Here is a 20,588-nt window from a genome sequence, read left to right on the forward strand (position 1 = left end):
AGGAAGCATGGAGAAGGAAGAGGAGGAGAAGGAGGAATCAGCCATACTGGAATACAGAGGGGTGAGACACGGTGAGGGGGACTGACAATTGTAGAAGCCAGGGAGGGGCAGGAACAGCAGGGAGGGGGCAAGAGCCAGGGAATGCGGTGGTGGTGGATGGGAGCAGAGGGTGACAGATGCTGGGGGAACATGTGTAGGATCAAATGGAAAGGGGGGGAGGAGACAGGAGGAGTCAGATAGGAGCCCAGGGGGATTGAGACAAGCTAGGTGCACTGGGGCAGAAGAGTCTATAACTATTTGAGTACAGTCCCTTACAGAACTTGGAACCGAACCCAGCATTTTTGAGTTAAAATTCCTTGGCTTTCAACAAATATCTGTGAAACCCAATGCCGAAGTGGGTCTCTCATTCCCACTGTAGAGACTTGTGCACCCAGAGAATAACAGTCTACTATTGTTATCAAGTGAAAGAGGTCTCCTCTGTGGACTTAAAGGTTCCATCCCTACAGATGACCCAAGTTGGGGGTCAACATGGTTCCACATTAATTTGGTTTTTTTTCAATTTGTTTAAAAAAATCATAAATTACATAAAACACATTAAAATAACGTTAAGATGGCACAGTCAAGTACTCAAGAGTTAGAAATGCTGTTAAGGCTCCTTTCTGCATATGCATTCTCACAATCTTGAATCACATGCTGTTTTTTCCACAGAACACTTGCTTCATTCTGTGAATGGGGGCAGTTACTTAATATTTCCTTTTATATTCCACATTCAACGTGTCCCCCCAGACTTTCAGTATTGCATCCCACCCAAAACCTGCACTGAATACAAAATTATTTATTTTCTCATGGGCATTTCAATGATGTTTTCACCACAGTACCCATGTGCTTCAAAAACAATGAATTTATCTTCACAATACCTGTGGAAGATTATTATCCCCATTTGATAGCTGGAGAACTGAGAGAAGGAGAGGCACTGTCAAGACTCCACTAATTTTGGGTGCTGTCATAAATATCCTCTCACCTGTAAAGGGTTAAGAAGCTAAAGGTAACCTCGCTGGCACCTGACCAAGATGACCAATGAGGAGACAAGATACTTTCAAAAGCTGGGAGGAGGGAGAGAAAAAGGGTCTGGGTCTATCTACATGCTGCTTTTGCCAGGGATAGACCAGGAATGGAGTCTTAGAACTTTTAGTAAGTAATCTAGCTAGGTATGTGTTAGATTATGATTTCTTTAAATGGCTGAGAAAAGAATTGTGCTGAATACAATGACTATTTCTGTCTGTGTGTCTTTTTTGTAACTTAAGGTTCTGCCCAGAGGGATTCTCTATGTTTTGAATCTAATTACCCTATAAGGTATCTACCATCCTGATTTTACAAAGGTGATTCCTTTACCTCTATTTACTTCTATTTCTATTAAAAGTCTTCTTGTAAGAAAACTGAATGCTTTTTCATTGTTCTCAGATCCAAGGGTTTGGGTCTGTGGTCACCTATACAAATTGGTGAGGATTTTTACCAATCCTTTCCCAGGAAGTGGGGTGCAAGGGTTGGGAGGATTTCGGGGGGAAAGATGTGTCCAAACTATGTTTCCCAGTAAACCCAGTTAGAGTTTGGTGGTGGCAGTGGATATTCCAAGGACAAAGGATAAAATTAATTTGTACCTTGGGGAAGTTTTAACCTAAGCTGGTAAAAGTAAGCTTAGGAGGTTTTCATGCAGGTCCCCACATCTGTACCCTAGAGTTCAGAGTGGGGGAGGAACCTTGACAGGTGCCCAACTTGGGACACCTCAGGCCTGATTTTTCAGAATATTTAGCATTTTATACTTTCAAAGCACTGATCCACTTGACTTAAGCCGCAGCTGTGAGTGCTCAGCACTTCTACAAATCTGGCCCCAGATAGCTCACATTGGGCACGCAGAAAATAAGGAATAATTAGTGGCCAGTGGTTAACAGTTTGATTGAAAGTGACTTATGCAGCATCACATAGGAACTTTATGAGAGGAAGGGATAGGATCCAATTTCCCAAGGTGGCATTCAACTTTAACCAGGAGACCATTCTTTAGTCTTCCTGCAGTCCCATATGCTTCATTCATTACACACCTTCCAACTTCCGCAACAAATGAAGTAGGAGTCCTCCAGACAACAGCCTCATTCACTACACAACCCTCGTTCATCCCCAGAGCACAATCCATCATGTACACTGAATAAGGCAGGGGTCTTATATTATGCAATCATGTAATTAAAGACTGTATCATAATGCATGCACAAAAGGAAGCCACATTAAAGTTCTATAGGCAACCTCAATTCTGCTGTTTCCTAACTTTTAGAGTTCTTGACATTTCAACCTTATCTTATAAAAGGTTTTTAAAATATAATTTTATATAGGTTATACACCATTATCATAGCTGCACAAATGCGCTGATAGATAACTGATGATTATTTGGGATACCATTAGGGTTTTTCAACAAATTAGCTTTAGACTAACAAACCACTGAGATTTTTAAAGTATATCAAACTCTGTACTATAAGTATGGCCATTAATATTGTTACTCTGAATACACCATTCCCCTTGAAGAACAGTAAACTGATGTGTTATTTTAACAAATCTATGTGAAGTTTCAATAATGTTACAAAATCAGTATTTTAAAGTTAAGAGCTATCTTAGTCACCTACTTTTTAATCATGGGATTGGAAAAGTAAGTAGGTTAAAAGAGGCAAAAGAGATTACGGTTATATAGGTCTTGTTCTCTGATAAAGTAACAAGAATTTTGAGATTGTATTGAAATATTAGTTGAATTTAAGGGGGAAAAAAGTCTTCCTTCTCCTGTGGACTCTTGCACAGGTAGAAAATGAAAATTGTCTACTGAGTGCTGACATATTTTATGTAAACTAGGGATTTTTTTTTAAATTGCCATATTTCATTAAACAGGGTAATATACTGTATGTATTTGAGGCATCTATTGTACTATTTAAATAGAGATTGGTCATGGAAATTTTTTTTATGTATAAAAATAATCAAGTGGCTAAAACTAAGATTTTTGGTTGAAAGTTGATTGGGTGTAAATTAGATTGGTATGTAAAGGGAACAATGAACATGACGGAAGAACAAATACATTTTTCAATAGTGAAAATGAGGCAATAAATATCTGGTTTAAAAACAGCACGTAAATCATAGAGAAGTTATTTCAAAATTTAAAAGATGCAAACAGTAAACACCTACGGTTGGTAATATGAAGTGTACTAAATAAAATGGAAAAAAAATTTATGTTGTACGTGTTTCAGGAGTCAAAGAAAATTATTCTGAATGCTCTTCCACAGTCTACAAAAAGTAACTGAAGATTGATATAATTGTCTATTTTCTGTAATGCTGAAATTTCTAACTTCTGCAGTAAAGATATTTGCTGGTAGAAATAGTAACTAGAGAAGAATGAGTAGGACTCTGCCAGAATTCATAACTAAGCATTGTCATAAATATAAAGGGAAGGGTAAACCCCTTTAAAATCCCTCCTGGCCAGAGGAAAAATCCTCTCACCTGTAAAGGGTTAAGAAGCTAAAGATAACCTCGCTGGCACCTGACCAAAATGACCAATGAGGAGACAAGATACTTTCAAAAGCTGGGAGGAGGCAGAGAAACAAAGGGTCTCGGTCTGTCTATATGCTGCTTTTGTCGGGGATAGACCAGGAATGGAGTCTTAGAACTTTTAGTAAGTAATCTAGCTAGGTATGTGTTAGATTATGATTTCTTTAAATGGCTGAGAAAAGAATTGTGCTGAATAGAATAACTATTTCTGTCTGTGTATCTTTTTTTGTAACTTAAGGTTTTGCCTAGAGGGATTCTCTGTCTTGAATCTAATTACCCTGTATCTACCATCCTGATTTTACAGAGGGGATTCCTTTACTTCTATTTACTCCTATTTCTATTAAAAGTCTTCTTGTAAGAAAACTGAATGCTTTTTCATTGTTCTCAGATCCAAGGGTTTGGGTCTGTAGTCACCTATGCAAATTGGTGAGGCTTTTTACCAAACCTTGTCCAGGAAGTGGGGTGCAAGGTTTTGGGAAGTATTTGGGGGGAAAGACGTTTCCAAACAGCTCTTCCCCAGTAACCAGTATTTGTTTGGTGGTGGCAGCGGCCAATCCAAGGACAAAGGGTGGAATATTTTGTACCTTGGGGAAGTTTTGACCTAAGCTGGTACAGAGAAGCTTAGGAGGTTTTCATGCAGGTCCCCACATCTGTACCCTAGCGTTCAGAGTGGGGGAGGAACCTTGACATGATCATCATCATCCTCTTGACAGGCCAATACTAATACTTAGACTTGATTTACTTATTTTTTTAAATAAAAAATGCAAGCTATAGAAAGATATTCACACTGCTGAAGAATTTACAGTATTTTTGGAAATCTAGATTTCCCAAAATTTCCCATGTCACTGAAATATCTAATCCACAGATTAGAAGACACCTTGAAAGATACAGAATACTTAACTTAAAATCATAATATTTTATGAATTCTGAAGTTATTTTATTTTTCTATATGTATTTTGCTCCAAGCTTTCAAGTTAAGTGAGAATGGGTACACATGTTGTGATCCAACCTTGAATACTGTATTGATTTAGTATATGCAAGTGACACTATTGCATTCCATGAACTTCCAGAAACCAAGCCCAGGTGCCCCAATATTCAAAACCACAAGAACTATCACTCCTTTTATGATTGTCAACCTAATGAAGCACAATGCAACCTTTTTGATTTTTTTCTCCGAAGAACTTGTTTTTACTACCAGAAGTGGATGGTAGGCTTCACTCTCCAAGCAGACACAGTCTACAAAAAAGCATTTACAGCCAGCCATAGAAGACTGGAGAACTCTGCGCTGCCAAGACGGAATAAATAATTTTACATTGTTGCTATCATAAATATAAAGGGAAGGGTAACCACCATTCTGTATACAGTGCTGTAAAATCCCTCCTGGCCAGAGGCAACATCATGTTACCTGTAAAGGTTAAGAAGCTCAGCTAACCTGGCTGGCACCTGACCCAAAGAACCAATAAGGGGACAAGATACTTTCAAATCTTGGGGGGTGGGGGGAGGGGGAGGAAGAAGGCTTTTTGTTTCATGCTCTTTGTTTATGTGGTTGTTCTCTCTTGGGACTGAGAGAGGCCAGACAGAAATCCATCTTCTCCAATCCATCCTAATTCAAGTCTCCAATATGGCAACCAGTATACGTAAGCCAGGCAAGGCAGATTAGTTTATCTTTTGTTTTATGTGAATTTTCCCTGTGTTAAGAGGGAGGTTTATTCCTGTCTTCTGTAAACTTTAAGGTTCTGTCCAGAGGGGGATCCTGTGTGTTTTGAATCTGAATACCCTGTGAAGTATTTTCCATTCTCATTTTACAGAGATGATTTTCCCCTTCCCCCCCGCCTTTTTTTTTCTAAATAAAATCCTTCTTTTAAGAACCTGACTGATTTTTCCATTGTTCCAAGATCCAGGGGTTTGAGCCTTTGATGATTTTGTAACATGGTTAGGATATTATTCTCAAGCCTCCCTGTGAAAAGGGGCGTCTAGGGCTTGCGGGGAAGATGTCTCCAAGTGGTCTCTTTCCATGTTCTTTGTTTAAAACGCTTGGTGGTGGCAGCATACTGTTCAAGGACAAGGCATAGTTTGTACCTTGGCGAAGTTTTTAACCTAAGCTGGTAAGAATAAGCTTAGGGGGTCTTTCATGTGGTCCCCACATCTGTACCCTAGAGTTCAGAGTGGGGAAGGAACCCTGACAGTTCCTGACAAAGTTTCACATCACTGGACAGAAAACTTGTGATGGTGTTAGATTTTTGAGGGGAGAAAAATGCTAGTTCCCTGAATAGAAACTTTTCTTTTAAAGTCCCTCTGTCAAACTAAGTAAACAATTGCTGAGCCAATCAATTCTGCTAGAATGTTAGAAGTTATTGTAGAAGACATTTATAAGCAGCCTATCCAATAATATAACCAGATTTGAAAATAGTAGGATTTAAATCCATCAACACACTAAACAGGGAACAAGAGAAGAACAACTAGCATTTTATACTTTATGAAAAATTAGCTTTTATAAAAATCTAGAGAGTTGAATATGATGATGCTGCAAGTTACAAAATCAAGTTTAAGACATGACATAGGTAAGGAAACAGAAAGAAGCCCTGGAAAGAAATTTGGACCACCAATGAGATTGGTCTCATTTGTCTACAAAGATTAAGGTGAATTATTTTATGCAAGAAGTACAATATATTACAAGATAAGAAATATGTAGCTACTATCATCGGAACTCAGGCAGGATGAATATGGAGTGGGGAAAAAAATTCAGGATTCTAATGAAAAAGACATGCGAAAGCATGTCTTTAGTACAAAGTCATTTGAAATTGTTAGACTGAATGCAATGCAAGTACAAACTTCATGATCCTTCAAAATTTCATTTAAAGAGTAATTAATTTATACCATTACACCACAGTGTGGTCACTATAGTAATTTAGGACCATCATGCAAGGAATGTTTTGATGACAAATCTGTTGTCCTGATCCCATGAATTTTGTGTGTCAAAGTAAGAATAATACAATTCCCGTATAAAACCAGAGCCTATATATATGCCAAACTTTTGTGAGCAGTTTTTCAGCTCCTTACAAGCCATGTATTTGAATTCACATTTTTTGAGGTTAGATGTCAAATATTTGTATGCAGTTGAAAATAGGTGAATTACTGGAAGACCAGTTCTGAAGCTGAAATAACTGGCATTGGCTTTAGTGTATTTTGTAGGTTGTATTACCTGTGGTATTGTTTTTTGTGAATAACCCAGGCTATGGGTTATCACCTTAAGAACTGGTTTCAGAGTAACAACCGTGTTAGTCTGTATTCGCAAAAAGAAAAGGAGTACTTGTGGCACCTTAGAGACTAACAAATTTATTTGAGCATAAGCTTTCATGAGCTATAGCAACTGTAGCTCATATAACTAGTAAGCATTCAACATTTCAAAAATATCACAAGTGAACAAATGCCCAAAGGTGAATAATTCAGTCATCACCACACGATAATTAATTGCCTTGTTTAACTTCAGAATCAATCTGACCTGACCTCCAACCTTCCCCAGAAAATCAATCTTCCTCCTTGCTGACTAACACAACTGTAACCCACTTACCTCTTACCACCCTTTGCCAGAAACCACAGTGACTGTACAAAGGGAGACTGACAGATTTAACATAATTCATAGTGAAATGGAAACACATGAAACCATGGAAGAAGCAGAAAATTATGCTTTATATGATTTTCATGCCAACATAACTGATGTCCTAATTACAGTTAATGAATAGTTTTCATGGTATTCAATGGTATTTTTTTTTTTTTATTTTATGTAGTTTAAGGGAAGGTGTTTAACTGGGAGTGTGTTACTGGGGTGAGTATACTCTAGTTTGGGAAATTAAGTGCCCTTGTAGGGACCCTTTGTAAATGAAATAAAAACATTAAAATGTACCTGAATTATCGTTTTAAGTGAACCTATCTTTTACAAAAGTTAAAAAGCTCCAGAAATATTGCCACAATTTTGTTTTCTACATTCCAGTGGAGATAGTTATGTTAAAAAATGTACTCAATGCTACTGAATGCAGTGACTCTTTTTTCTGGGTAGCAGGAAAAAGAGAATGGGGCTCCCTACTACATTTGGGTTTCGATGGAGGAGAAAAGAGAACAGACTTACCTGACCGAAACCAAGGAGAGAACAGGAAGGGACTTGGCCAGATGGAGGCACTGACCTACCATGCACACTAGGCTAAGGGGAGGGTATTTATACCCTATGCATTCCAGAAGAAATTCTGCCTCCCATAGTCACTGATCAGCAGTGTCTACCCTCAGGATCAGGGCAGGACCAGATTTATGATTTGCTGTGGGTTTGTGCTTAGTCGCCTCTTTCTTGGGGGGAGGAGGGGGGGCGGGGCGAGTGTGGGAGGGGAAAGAGGTTGAAGTAATTTTTCTTTCACCACCAGATTGGCAGAGACAGGGTAGATTTTTGAACCTTCCCGATAGCAGGACACTAAATTCAGAAAAAATACTTAAAAATAAACATTGACATTATCCATCAAAATTACAAAAAAAAATAAAAATTGAATTCTGCCAAGCCTAATTATGATATAATCTTTCATTAAATGATCATATACTAGTTTTTCCACAGAACCCCTGCTTCACTCAGTGCACAGGATGGACAGCACTCACTGAATGGATAACTAATCAATATTTCTTTTTATCTGCATCAGTGTGTAACGACATCTTATTTACTGCACAAAATCCAAACTTTACACTGAACAAAAAAATAATAATTTCCTCATGGGCTTTTTAATTACACTCATCACCATAGCATCTGAATGCTTCACAAATATTAATTATCCTCCCAACACTTATCTAAGTAGAGATAATTTTACTGTCTCCATTTAATATATGGGGAACTGAGGCACAGGAAAATTAAAGGTCAAAATCATCCACTAACTTTAGGTGTCAAATCTGAGGTGTCTACAGTCTGATTTTTCAGAGTACCTAGCATTTTATAGTACTTTATACATTCAGAGAAAAGCTTCCACTGACTTCAGTTGCAGTTGTGAATACTCAGAAGTTCTGCAAATCTGGCCCCAGATGTCTCAAATTAGGCACCTACAAAATGAGGAAGACAAAATTAGTGGCCACCTGGGAAAAGTTTGGTTAAAAGTGACTTGTTCAGAATCACACAGGAACTCTGTGAGAAGGGCAGGAATAGAATCCAGTTCTTCAGGGTGTAATTCAACTTAATCACAAGATCATCTTTTATCTTCCTGCAGTCCCATGCCCTATTTGCTAGATACCTTCCATCTTCTCCAGCAAATGAAGCAGGGGTTCTACAGTTAACAGTCTCATTCACTATATTATACTAACTGATTTCCTGCACATCCTGTCCAGTGAGACTCAGGGATCCTCTGGAAAGACCAGAATGTGATTGTGTAATGAAAAACTGGATTATAATGCTTATGCACAAAAGATCTGAATTAAGGTTAAACAGGCAACCTTAATTTTGGCACTTCCTAATTGTTGAGGGCTTGACCTACAACTGTAACATTAGGGGGGCTTAGTTTGCTTCTGGGTGGATAAAAATCAATGATTTTAAAATGATTTTTATTTAAATTGGATTTTTTTTGATAAAATACTTTTTGAGGGAAAAAAACCTTTTTAATTAAGATATCTTTGAGCTATGAAGTATCTCATCATGGAATAGGGATTATAAATTCTAATTCTATAGTATGACACAATATATTCATGTAATGTTTAAGAAAAGTTTTGTAAATGAGTTCCAATAGTTCATGGATTAGGGACCGACTCTTATGGGGTTCCAGGGGCTTCTGTACATATTATTTAGATTAATCTTTCTATCTACCCAATGGGACTCAGTGCTCAGTCCAGAAGATACCATCAGAGATGCTCAGTTTTGCAGTTCTCAAACTGTGGATTCGTGCATCAAGAGATAACATGCTTGTTAACAGCAAAAAATGTTTTAAAATAAATAAATAATATACAGAGGTGAGAAATACCAGACCTTAACCCTACTGTCCCTCTGCAAATTTGTACACAGAGTCAATCCCTTACCTCTCTCTAAAAGTGCAAAGTTTCAAAAAGTTCAATGAATAGAAGATTGTCCATATCTATTCCACCCACAATAATGAGAAGAAGTCTGGAGACAAATGTAAGAAGGGAGGGACAGACAGTAGAAACAAAAGTCAAACTGTATGAGCAGCATATTCCAGAAATCTTGAGGTCTTTCTGAGTGAAGCCTTCATTGATCTAAGATCTACCATACTATTCTCTCACTAGAAGGGAAAACCTACAATGGCAGCAGGCCGTAAGAGAGACCCAGTTTGGGAATATTTTAATGAAGTTCCTCTATCTGTGGGTAAGACAGGCATGCGTGCAAAATGCAAACAGTGCAACAAAGAAATGCAAGGCCTGGTTGCCCCAATGAAACAACATCATGAGAAGTGTTCCTTCTCAGGAGGAAGCTGCGTTGAAGATGATAAAAGGAACATGTCTGAACATGCAGGATCTTCAGGTTGGTAACTTTTTTGTTACATGCTTCTTTCTTAAGGACTGCTCGTCTTCCTTCTGGACTATTCTTGAATTCTCATGTTTGAGCAAAAAATATAGTTGTTGCTGTATGGTACTATCATTTTAGATGCAGTTGTGATAAAAAATAAATAGTTGAAATAGGCAGATATTCCTTTTACAATTTCACCTTTAAAGTAATACTGAGTGTTAGTGAATGCAGTGAGTAATAATAAATGAGCAGCATGGTAATAATGATTAAATAACTGCATGGACTTATTTTGTTTAGGAGAATCCATCCTCAACATACAGGATTCTGAAGACTATCCACCTTCAAGATCACCATCATTTTCTATAGCTTCAGAATTATCTGCCAATGATAGTGTTTCAGTCACATCATGTATATCCCATAGCCATAGTATATCACCTGTAGATAAGTTTGTGATAAGAACCAGCAGATTACAATAAGAGGTAACTGATGAAAAAATTGCCTAGTTTGTTTATCCAACAAACTATCCTTTCCGTATGATTGAGAACCCACACTTCATTAACATGGTTCAGTCATTAAGACCAGGACACAGTCCACCCAACAGAGCATACGTCGCAGACAAATTGCTGGATAAAGTGTATGAAAGAGAAATTGGAAGTGTGCAAAAGATCTAGAGCGTGAAATTGTTAACCTGAGTCTTGATGGGTGGAGCAATGTCCACAATGATCCTGTTGTAAGTGCTTGTGTGACAACAGAAGAAGGGAATGTCTTCCTTACAGAACCAATTGATACATCAGGAAATGCACACACAGCAGAATACTTACAAGTAGCAGCAGTAAAAGCTATGACAAAACTGTGAAAAAAAATTCAAATGTTTAGTACGCAGCTTGGTCACAGACAAAGCTGCAAATGTATCCAAGATAAGAAGAAATTATTTAGAAGAGAGTCCCAAGCTAATAACATACAGTTGCAGTGTTCATCTGATGCACCTCCTAGCCAAAGTGTTCCAGAAATAAGGGCTAATGTTGTAGAAATTGCAAAATACTTCCATAACAACCACTCTGCAGCAGCTGCTCTGAAAAAAGGGGGAGGAAACAAGCTAACTCTCCCACAAGACGTGCGACGGAACTCAGGAGTGGACTGTTTTGAGCAGTGTATCAAGAACTGGCCTAATCTGATGACAGTTTGTGAACAAAATCATGAAAAAATAGATGGCATGGTCACAGCCAAAGTTCTCAACATTGGGCTTAAGAGAAATGTTGAACACATGGTAAGTACCCTGAAGCCTATTTCTGTAGCCTTGAACAATATGCAGGGAAACAGCTGTTTTATTGCTGACGCTGTTGAAATTTAGAAGGAACCGAGTGAGATTTTTAAAAGAGAAATATTCAATGACAGAGTTACATTACAAGCATTAAAAAAAACAAATGGGACAAGCACCATCTCCAGCTCATTTTCTTGCAAATATTCTCAATACTTGGTACCAGGGTCAAACCAGAAGAGGAGGAGTTGGCTATGACATGGACATTTAGTAATCATCCCTCCATAATAAACTTCCGAGCTATGGGTGAACCATTCGAGAAACATAGGTTTGCTGATGAGGTTTTAAGAAAGTCACACAAGTGAATTGGTGGAAGTCATTTAAGCATTTGGATTCAGAGACCATTGAAGTGATGATCTCTTCTTCTGCTGGTGTAGAAAGAATATTTTCTTCCTTTGGACTAATTCATTCCAAATTGAGAAATCATTTGGGACCTGAAAAAGCAGGAAAGTTTGTTTTTCTTTTCCAGATTACGAACAAACAGGAAAATGAAGGTGAAAATGACCGAGTTAGCTGCAGAAGCCAATATTTTAAATTTCTCATGTTGACCTGGCTGATGTAGTAGATTTAATTTTGTTTGTTTTGAAATATTTCATTTAACTATTTTAATTAAAAATAATTTTAACAAAAACAAACCTGATTTTAAAAAACGTGAATGTTTAAATTCAAAAATGCATATGCTTATTTTGTTAAAATATTATATGTTTGCTGCTGAAGAAAAAAATCCAGAATACATAACGTTGTTGTTTTAGTTAACTAAAACAATTTAAATGTCTGACTGGTAATGTTCTCTTCCTAATACAGCATGGCAAGAAAATCCTCCAAATATTAATGATTAACCTGTTGAAGTGGAGATAGTTCACCTCCCAATGACTTCATAAATATCTGCTTCAATTACCTTTGGTAAATGAAATAACCAAACAATCATTCATTTTCTGATATAGCTGTAAAACTAATCTGAAAAGTTTTGAAAATAAATCACTTTAAAAATGTATAGTATGTACCTTCTAAAAATGAAACCTACATCTATCTCTGAGGTGTGAAGAATATGTATTAAAGTTATAACAACCAACAAGAATGCACTTTTATGTAGAAAATTCATGATTAAATTGAGTCTTCCTGACTAGCGGTTTAAATCAATTTGATTTAAATCAAATCCACCCTGGTTTGCTTTTTTAAAACTAAGGATATTCCATCATGTAGAATTATACTGGTCCTCATATGGGTCATCAGTAGGGCTGGAACTAATACCAGATATTTTTGAGCTCTTCTATTCTGTTTCATAAACACAGCACTAAAAGCATCACCTTGCCACCATTAGCTGAAAATGGGGGAAGAATTAAAATAAGATTAACTAAATTGGCAGGAAATGGAGTGGTAACAGAAGACCATAATATTAAGATAGGGTACATACTGTATGTATCCAATTGTCAGTTTAAGGATGAGGTAATTGTTTACAGTTTGGTGTATGTGGAATGTTGGCATGCATCCAAGTAAAAGTGGAGCATGCTCAGCACAGAGGTAGACTTAAGGTCACCTAAGTAGGTCAGTCAAGCATGGCTCAGTGTAAATAGAGGAAAAAGGTTACAGACCATAATAGTTGGCAGATGATATTATTTAGCTACAGACCATAGTAGCCAATACAGACTATAATATCAAACTTTTATATAAGAATGACTCAAACAATTATTATGGGATAATAAGGGAAGAATTGTAAAAGAACCAATAGAGAGATTGGAATGCAAGCATGCTCAGAAAGGGTCTTCTGGCTGGCAAAACTGTATAAAAGATAGATAGTCAGTAGGCAGTGCTTATTTAGTTAGAAGGAGAAGGTGAAGGTGTTGGTGAAGTTGTTCAGAGAGGGAGGAGAAGATCAGGGTCAGAACTCTGGAGTGGTTTTTGCAGCGGAAGAAAAAACCGCTACAAGCAGTGCCAGAACCTGCATCAACTAGCAGACCCTGACAGAACAGAGGGAAAGAAACCTATGGAGAGTAGGCATGCTTGTTATAGGATAAATATAGAACTGAAATCATATTAATGAGTATGTTTGGAGCAATAAAGATGTGTATTTCTGTTTGATCAGTGGCTCTCAACCTTTCCAGACTACTGTACCCCATTCAGCAGTCTGATTTGTCTTGAGTATCCCCAAGTTACACCTCACATAAAAACTACTTGCTTACAAAATCAGACACAAAAAGTGTCACAGCACACTATTACTTAAAAATTGCTTACTTTCTCATTTTACCATATTATAAATGAATTGGAATATATATATTGTACTTACATTTGAGTATATAGAGCAGTATAACCAACTCACTCTCTGTATGAAATTTTAGTTTGTACTGACTTCACTAGTGCTTTCTATGTAGCCTGTTATAAAACGAGCCAAATATCCAGATGAGCTGAGAGACATTTGCACACCCCTGGTTGAGAACCACTGTGTTAGAGCTTAAACTTTATACATATAAAACAATGTAAAATTTCTGTCAGCGACTGCACATGGCTAATCACCATATGTAGGGTGCAACACTTAGTACTGTTCTAATTGTACGACATTGCAGTTCAGATATTTTTAAATCTGTAGGAATTGTGTTGATGAGATTACATTGTAGCCAGGAAACATCAGTGTGCTACTGTAATAGAAGATACTTGGTTTTGGAAAAGTACTGCCTGTGTGTCAATCAACTATATCAGAAGACCGTATCTGTGTCCTCCCAAAGGTAAGTGATCTAGGATACTCTGGGGAGTTTTTCTGAAAAGGGAACCTCTAGTAAACCCAGGGAATTTCTCTAAGGTGAGCCCCCTTTCACCATTCAGAAACATATTAATAGGTTAGTAGGCTACCTTGAAGGGAACTTCTGGTAAACCCAGGAGGGGGCAACAGATAAGCTATTCTGGGGGTACCCTGGGTCTGATTTTGGGGTAACAGAACCTTTAATGCATTGTACAGACCTCTGCCACATCAGCTAACATAGTAACGAATAGCAGGAACAGGTTGTCATCCAGTATGTAGATCAGCCTCTAGAGCAGGGATTCTCAAACTTCATTGCACTGCAACCCACTTCCGACAACAAAAATTACTACACGACCTCAGTGTCCAGTATTACTCTAAATTATAGAGTCTAGAACATAGAGTCTAGAATCAGGGCTTGTGTTAGGGGGTGGTAAGCAGGGAAATCACCCGTGGCCCCATTCCACAGGGGGCAAGTGAAACTAAGTGGCTCATGTGTTGGCTTCAGCCCTAAGCAGTGGGGCTTGGGCTTTAGCTTCCACCCCCCGCGGCAGGGTGTCTAATACCAGTACTGGCGACCCCATTAAAAGAAACTTGTGGCCCACTTTGGGGTCATGACCCACAGTTTGAGAACTGCTGCTCTAGGAGATGAGACACACTTTGCCAGTCGGTTTCACTGATATTTACTGGCAACAGAGGTATGTTCAGGCGCAGGAATACTGGGATCTATTGCAAGTTCCTCGAGGTCGTGTCATCCAGCGGATACAGAAGCCGCAGACACTGTCCTTCCTTCCCAAGCCTGAGCCATTCTGCTTAGTTCCCTAGCACTGTGCTTCTGTACCCCACCAGACTGACTTGGTCCCCCTCTAGCTCTTCTCTTTGTTAGGCACCAGCAGCTCAATCTATTTAACTTATTTCTATAAGTAGGTTTGGCAGAATTAAAAAAAAAATTTTTTTTATAATTTTGACAGATATCAATGTATATTTTAAAGCATTTTTCTCATTTTTATCTATTTAAAGTTCCAAAACTGTGAAAAATTAAGTATTTTTCATCCATTTTTATCTATAATCTTTCATAGTTGTGGGAAATTATGGGGGGCAGACAACAACAGGTATCAGATAATTATTTAATGACAGCAATATTGAAATTCAAAAAGTTAAAGCTTTATAATCATTAAAACACAAATTGTCAGTATCACATGTATATTTTGATATATGAAGTAAATATCCCCAAATCAAACTGTAATGAGTTCTCAAGCAGTATTTTTCTTTATTTACCTATCTGTAAATTTCAATTATGTTTTATGGAAATTTTTTTTTTTTTTTGAGTTTTTGTGTGTATGGTAAAACTGAAACCAAGCTAATCCTTCCAAGCCTAACTATAAGGCACATTTCCTAATCTTTTAATAATTCTCGTGGTTCTTCTCTGAACCCTCTCCAATTTATCAACATCCTTCTTGGATTGTGGACACCAGGACTGGATGCAATATTCCAGGAACTGTCACACCAGTACCAAATACAGGGGTAAAATAACCTCTCAGCTCCTGCTTGAGATTCCCCTATTTATGCACCCCCGGACTCCATTAGCCCTTTTGGTCACAGCATCACACCGGCAGCTCATGTTCGGCTTATTATCCCCCATGACCCCAAATCATTTTCAAAGTCACTGCTTGCTAGGAAAGAGGTCCCCAAGTATGGCCTACATTCTTTGTTCCTACTTGCATATATTTACATTTAGCCATCTGAAAACACATATTATTTGCTTGTGCCCAGATTACCAAGCAATCCAGATTGCTCTGTATCAGTGACCTATTCTCTTCATTATTTATCACTCCCCCAATTTTTCTGTCATCTGCAAACTTTATCACTGATGACTTTGTGTCTTCTTCCAGGTCATTGATAAAAAGGTCAAATAGCATAGAGCAAAGAACTGATCCCCATAGGACCCCCACTAGGAACACAGCTGTTTAATGATTATTCCCTACTTAGAATTCTATTTTGAGACCTATCAATTTATCATCTTTTAATCCATTTAACGTGTGCCATCTTCATTTTATATTGTTCCAGTTTTACAAAGTGTTGTGAGGTACCAAGTCAAATGCCATACAGAAATATAAGCACATTACATCAACACCATTCTCTTCATCCACCAAACTTAAGAATCTCATAAAAAATTACATAAAATTAGTTTGAGGGGATCTATTTTCCATAAAACCAAGTTGACTGGCATTAATTATGACAGGTTTCAGAGTAGCAGCCGTGTTAGTCTGTATTCGCAAAAAGAAAAGGAGTACTAGTGACACCTTAGAGACTAACCAATTTATAATGAGCTTATCTTAAGTGATCACTCTCCTTACAGTGTGTATAACACCCATTTTTTCATGTTCTGTGTGTATATAAATCTCCTCACTGTATTTTCCACTGAATGCATCTGATGAAGTGAGCTGTAGCTCACAAAAGCTTATGCTCAAATAAATTGGTTAGTCTCTAAGGTGCCACTAGTATTCCTTTTCTTTTGGCATTAATTATGTTATCCTCCTTTAATTCTTTATTTATGCAGTTCCATATCAAGCACTCCATCTTCTTGCCGAGGACTGATGGCAAACTAAGAGGCTTATAGTTACCCAGGTCATCCTGCTTACCCTTTTAAAATATTGGCATAACATTAATTTTCTTCAGTGTTCTGGAACTTCCCCTGGATTCCAAGACTTATTGAAAATCAACATTAATGGTCCAATGAGCACCTGAAGCAGCACTTCTAAAACTCTTGGGTGCAAGTTATCTGGACCTGCTGATTTCAAAGTGTTTAATCTTAATAGTTACTATTTAACATTCTCCTGAGTACACCAGTGGAATGGAAAGAGTGTTACTATCATGACTACATCATCTGTTTTTCCCCTACAAATACAAAACAGAAATATTTATTTAACACTTCTGCTTTTTCTCCACAATTCTACCATTTCCATCTAGTAACAGACTAATCTCTAAGGTGTCACAAGTACTCCTTTTCTTTTTGAGACTAAAACCAATTGACCTAGATAATACTAACCAGGGATACCTAGCATTTGTAGAAGACTTGAATTTTCAAACTTGCCATTAATCAAACTTCACAACATCTATTTTGAAATAGGTGGCTAAGACTTATTTGCCTAGTGGGGAAACTGAGGCAAAGGTGGTCTATGTTAGCCCTTCGTCAACAAAAAATAATGCGATATATGCCATCATGTGCCAGCAATGCCCCTCTGCCATGTACATTGGCCAAACCGGATAGTCTCTACATAAAAGAATAAATGGACACAAATCAGATATCAGGAATGGTAACATACAAAAGCCAGTAGGAGAACACTTCAGTCTCCCCGGACATTCAATAACAGATTTAAAAGTAGCCATCCTTTAACAAAAAACTTCAAAAACAGACTTCAAAGAGAAACTGCAGAGCTACAATTCATTTGCAAACTTAACACCATCAATTTGGGCTTGAATAGGGACGGAAAGTGGCTTGCTCACACAAAAGCAATTTTCCCTCTCTTGGAATTGATACCTCCTCATCAGTTATTGGGGGAGGACCACATCCACCCTGAGTGAATTGGCCTTGTTAACACTGGTTCTCCTCTTGTAAGATAACTCTCTTCAGGTGCCAATATATATTTATGCCTGTAATTTTCACTCCATGCATCTGAAGAAGTGGGTTTTTTTAGCCACAAAAGCTTATGCCCAAATAAATGTGTTAGTCTTTAAGGTGCCACCGGCCTCCTCTTTGTTTTTATGATTTGTGCAAGGTCACAAAAGAAGTCAGCGCAGGACCAGGACCAGAAACAGACCCTCCCCATCCCAGTGTCCCGACTAGTTCCAGACCAAACGTGCCGTCTTTAATTTATAGCACCACCACCACCACCACTTGGCAAAAGAAATAAATTGTGGGGGGGGGGGCAGCCTGGGGTCGTCACCATCTGCTCACCCCGCGACAGACGGTGGCACACGGCATGTGACCCGGCCCTGGCGAGCGCAGCCGGAGCGCCACACGCTGTCAGGCAGCCAAGTCAGTTATTCACAGGCACGAGAGAGAGAGAGTGTGTCGGGGGGGGGGGGGGGGACGACGACTAACGGTCAGTCACAAGGAGCGTCCTGTTGGGGGGGCTGGAGGGGAGCCGGGCCCGGGGGCAGGAGAGGGGCTAGTGGGGAGCAGGGCGCCTGCCGGGGCGGTTCCAGTGGGGCCCCGCTCCCCAGGAGGTGCGTGTTGGGACACAGCGGCCCGGGGATGTCTCGGACCCTGCTCCCCACAGTCTCTCCGCCCCGCCAGGCTCACTTACCGGCCGGGCCCCGCTCGGCTCCGCGCTCACAGCCCCAGAGACCAGGGAGCGTCAGTGACAACGTCCCGGAACGGCTGGGGCCCACATCCGGGGGCGGGGCTGGCGGGAAGGAGGCTGCAGGGGCTGGTATGGCAGCGCGCCCGCCGTCTCTTACAGCAGCTCCGGGAAAGGCGGGGTCGGGTCTTCTACAGCCGCTGCTGCGCTGCCCTCTCCCCACAGCAGCGCTTGGGCAGCTAATGCCAGCAGGCACGAGAGGGGCTGTTTGATCCGCCTCGGCTCTGTGAGCGCGACCGTCCCCGGGCAGGGAAAGGTGAGCGCCCTGGGGTGACCGAGTGTGGCCTCCCCCTGCTCCCAGGCCCCCATGGTAGGTGTGGGCGGGGGAGAGCTGGGTACCCCACCATGATGCACGCCCTAGGCCTAGCAATGCCATGCAAACTGTGCACTAATATCCATGTAGAATTGACTGGTGGTGCCCCATGAAGTCCAGCTGCTGGTTCAGGTTTGAAAATGCAGTTATTGGCGCCACCTCCATTCAACATCCTGTCTCCTCCCCTTCTGTTCTACTCCTCCTATTAAAAAGAAAAGGAGTACTTGTGGCACCTTAGACTAACAAATTTATTTCCCTGCGGCCCTTTCTGCTACAACCTACCTTGCCTAGGACAGCTGGTTTCACTTTGCTTATTATGGACCTCCCCCCTCAGTGGCTGGTCTGAGTCCCTCTGTATGCGGCCAGGGGTTTGGTTAGGGAACAGTCACAGCAAATCTTGCTGGCACGTCTAACTCTCTTCCTTGAGGTGGGTAGGCTGGCACACAAAGGTGCAGAGCTGGGAGCATCATGTAGGTGCTCAGCATTGTCTGGAACCTCTGCTTTAGGCTATTGTCTTTAGTGTACATTAATGCTACTTAGTAACAATTTTAAAATGGTCATTTTTGTAGTATCTCAAAGTAGCATTACTCTAATAGAATCATTTGCTTATAGAGCTATATTAAGTCTTTAATTTTATCCAAAAATGTGGAAGGAATAGAAAGTTCAAATACAAATTGTACAAACAATTTATGCATATATTTTCCTCCCCCTCCCCCGCCCAAAAAAACCCCACAACATTTTACAGATGGCGACTGCTGTCCAGAAACGGAGAATCCAACTAACTGGATTTAAGAAACAAGAAAAGGAGGCTATAGTTGAATTACTACTTACACTGGACTGTGTTTTTATTGATACTGAGGTAAGCATCTACCTTCGTTGTTTCTTTCATTAAATTCACAGAAGGAGCAAAAGGAAGCAGCAGATAAGATGGAAGTCTACAGATAAATAGGCTGGATGATGGTCTGTGCTATAAGCTAAAACTATAAGTCTGTGCTAGTAGTTAAAAAACTAAACAACCATTTTCAATTACACTTTTTTGTTTGTTTGTTTTTGTTAGCAATACAGAAATTGCACACATCTTATAGCAAAACAGCTTTCCAAGAGTGAAAAGTTCTTAGCAGCTTGTGCAGCAGGTGAGTAACAAATTGTGGTATCCTCTTTAACTGTATCAGTTAATGAACAAATAATATTATTAACCTTGTTTCATAATTGTTCTTATCTTTGCTGATAAACAAGACTTTTGCTCAAGCTTGGATTTGCTTCCTTTCAGCTTATCTCTTCCCTTTGTTTGACTAAAATCAGTAAGTCTGTTATCCCACAAAAAGATAATTGTTGGTTAAGGTAACAGTTAAGATTGAGAAGTCACAAGTTATTTATTAGAGAGAATAAAAAGTATTGGAATACTTGCTATTGGTAGCATACAATTCTGACGCTAAACTTCACACTAACATTCGCTCACAGACTGCAAACTTCTGCCTGCACAGCAACCCCTTATGGCCAAAAGAAAAACCCTTACCTCTGCCTTTTTTATTGGCTCTAGACCCCAATTTTAGTCCTTTGGTTTTTTTTTCATACTTATGGCCTGAATCTGAAAACCGTTACTCAAATATTTAAAGGTTTTCAAGATGAGACCTCTATATTGTAAGATGTTTTTGATGTAGGGCTTTCTGGAAGGGCTTTATGGTGTTTACAGACTGTTGTTATGGACATAAGTTTTGCAATGGCAATATATTGGTATGGTAACCATTTTGAGTATTATCATCTTTTCTTTTAATCATACTTGTGTCATATATATGCTGAAGCATATG

The 20,588-nt window shown here is 39.1% G+C and overlaps 2 protein-coding genes across 21 annotated transcripts in view; one reads left to right on the plus strand and one right to left on the minus strand.

Moving 5' to 3' along the window:
* Positions 1-18,499, minus strand: part of KIAA0825 (KIAA0825 ortholog) — a 419,203-nt gene extending 400,704 nt beyond the window's left edge. For 13 of the 15 annotated variants that reach the window (XR_012158966.1, XM_073344491.1, XM_073344493.1 and 10 more), the window contains exon 1: positions 18,414-18,499. The gene's annotated coding sequence lies outside the window, so the exon portion shown is untranslated. Of the gene's footprint in view, positions 1-8,532; positions 8,647-18,413 lie in introns of those variants that run through there. The other 2 variants (XM_073344487.1, XM_073344490.1) reach the window with 2 other exon arrangements.
* Positions 18,310-20,588, plus strand: part of SLF1 (SMC5-SMC6 complex localization factor 1) — a 74,870-nt gene continuing 72,591 nt past the window's right edge. For 3 of the 6 annotated variants that reach the window (XR_012158967.1, XR_012158968.1, XM_073344508.1), the window contains exons 1-3: positions 18,310-18,723; positions 19,526-19,639; positions 19,838-19,913. Coding sequence is in view for 3 of the 6 variants with exons in the window: in XM_073344508.1 (XP_073200609.1) it covers positions 19,526-19,639; positions 19,838-19,913 (190 nt within the window). In the remaining 3 variants the exon portion in view is untranslated. Of the gene's footprint in view, positions 18,724-19,525; positions 19,640-19,837; positions 19,914-20,588 lie in introns of those variants that run through there. The other 3 variants (XM_073344504.1, XM_073344506.1, XM_073344507.1) reach the window with 2 other exon arrangements.

This window comes from Lepidochelys kempii, chromosome 5, assembly GCF_965140265.1.
Source record: "Lepidochelys kempii isolate rLepKem1 chromosome 5, rLepKem1.hap2, whole genome shotgun sequence".
Taxonomy (NCBI): domain Eukaryota; kingdom Metazoa; phylum Chordata; order Testudines; family Cheloniidae; genus Lepidochelys; species Lepidochelys kempii.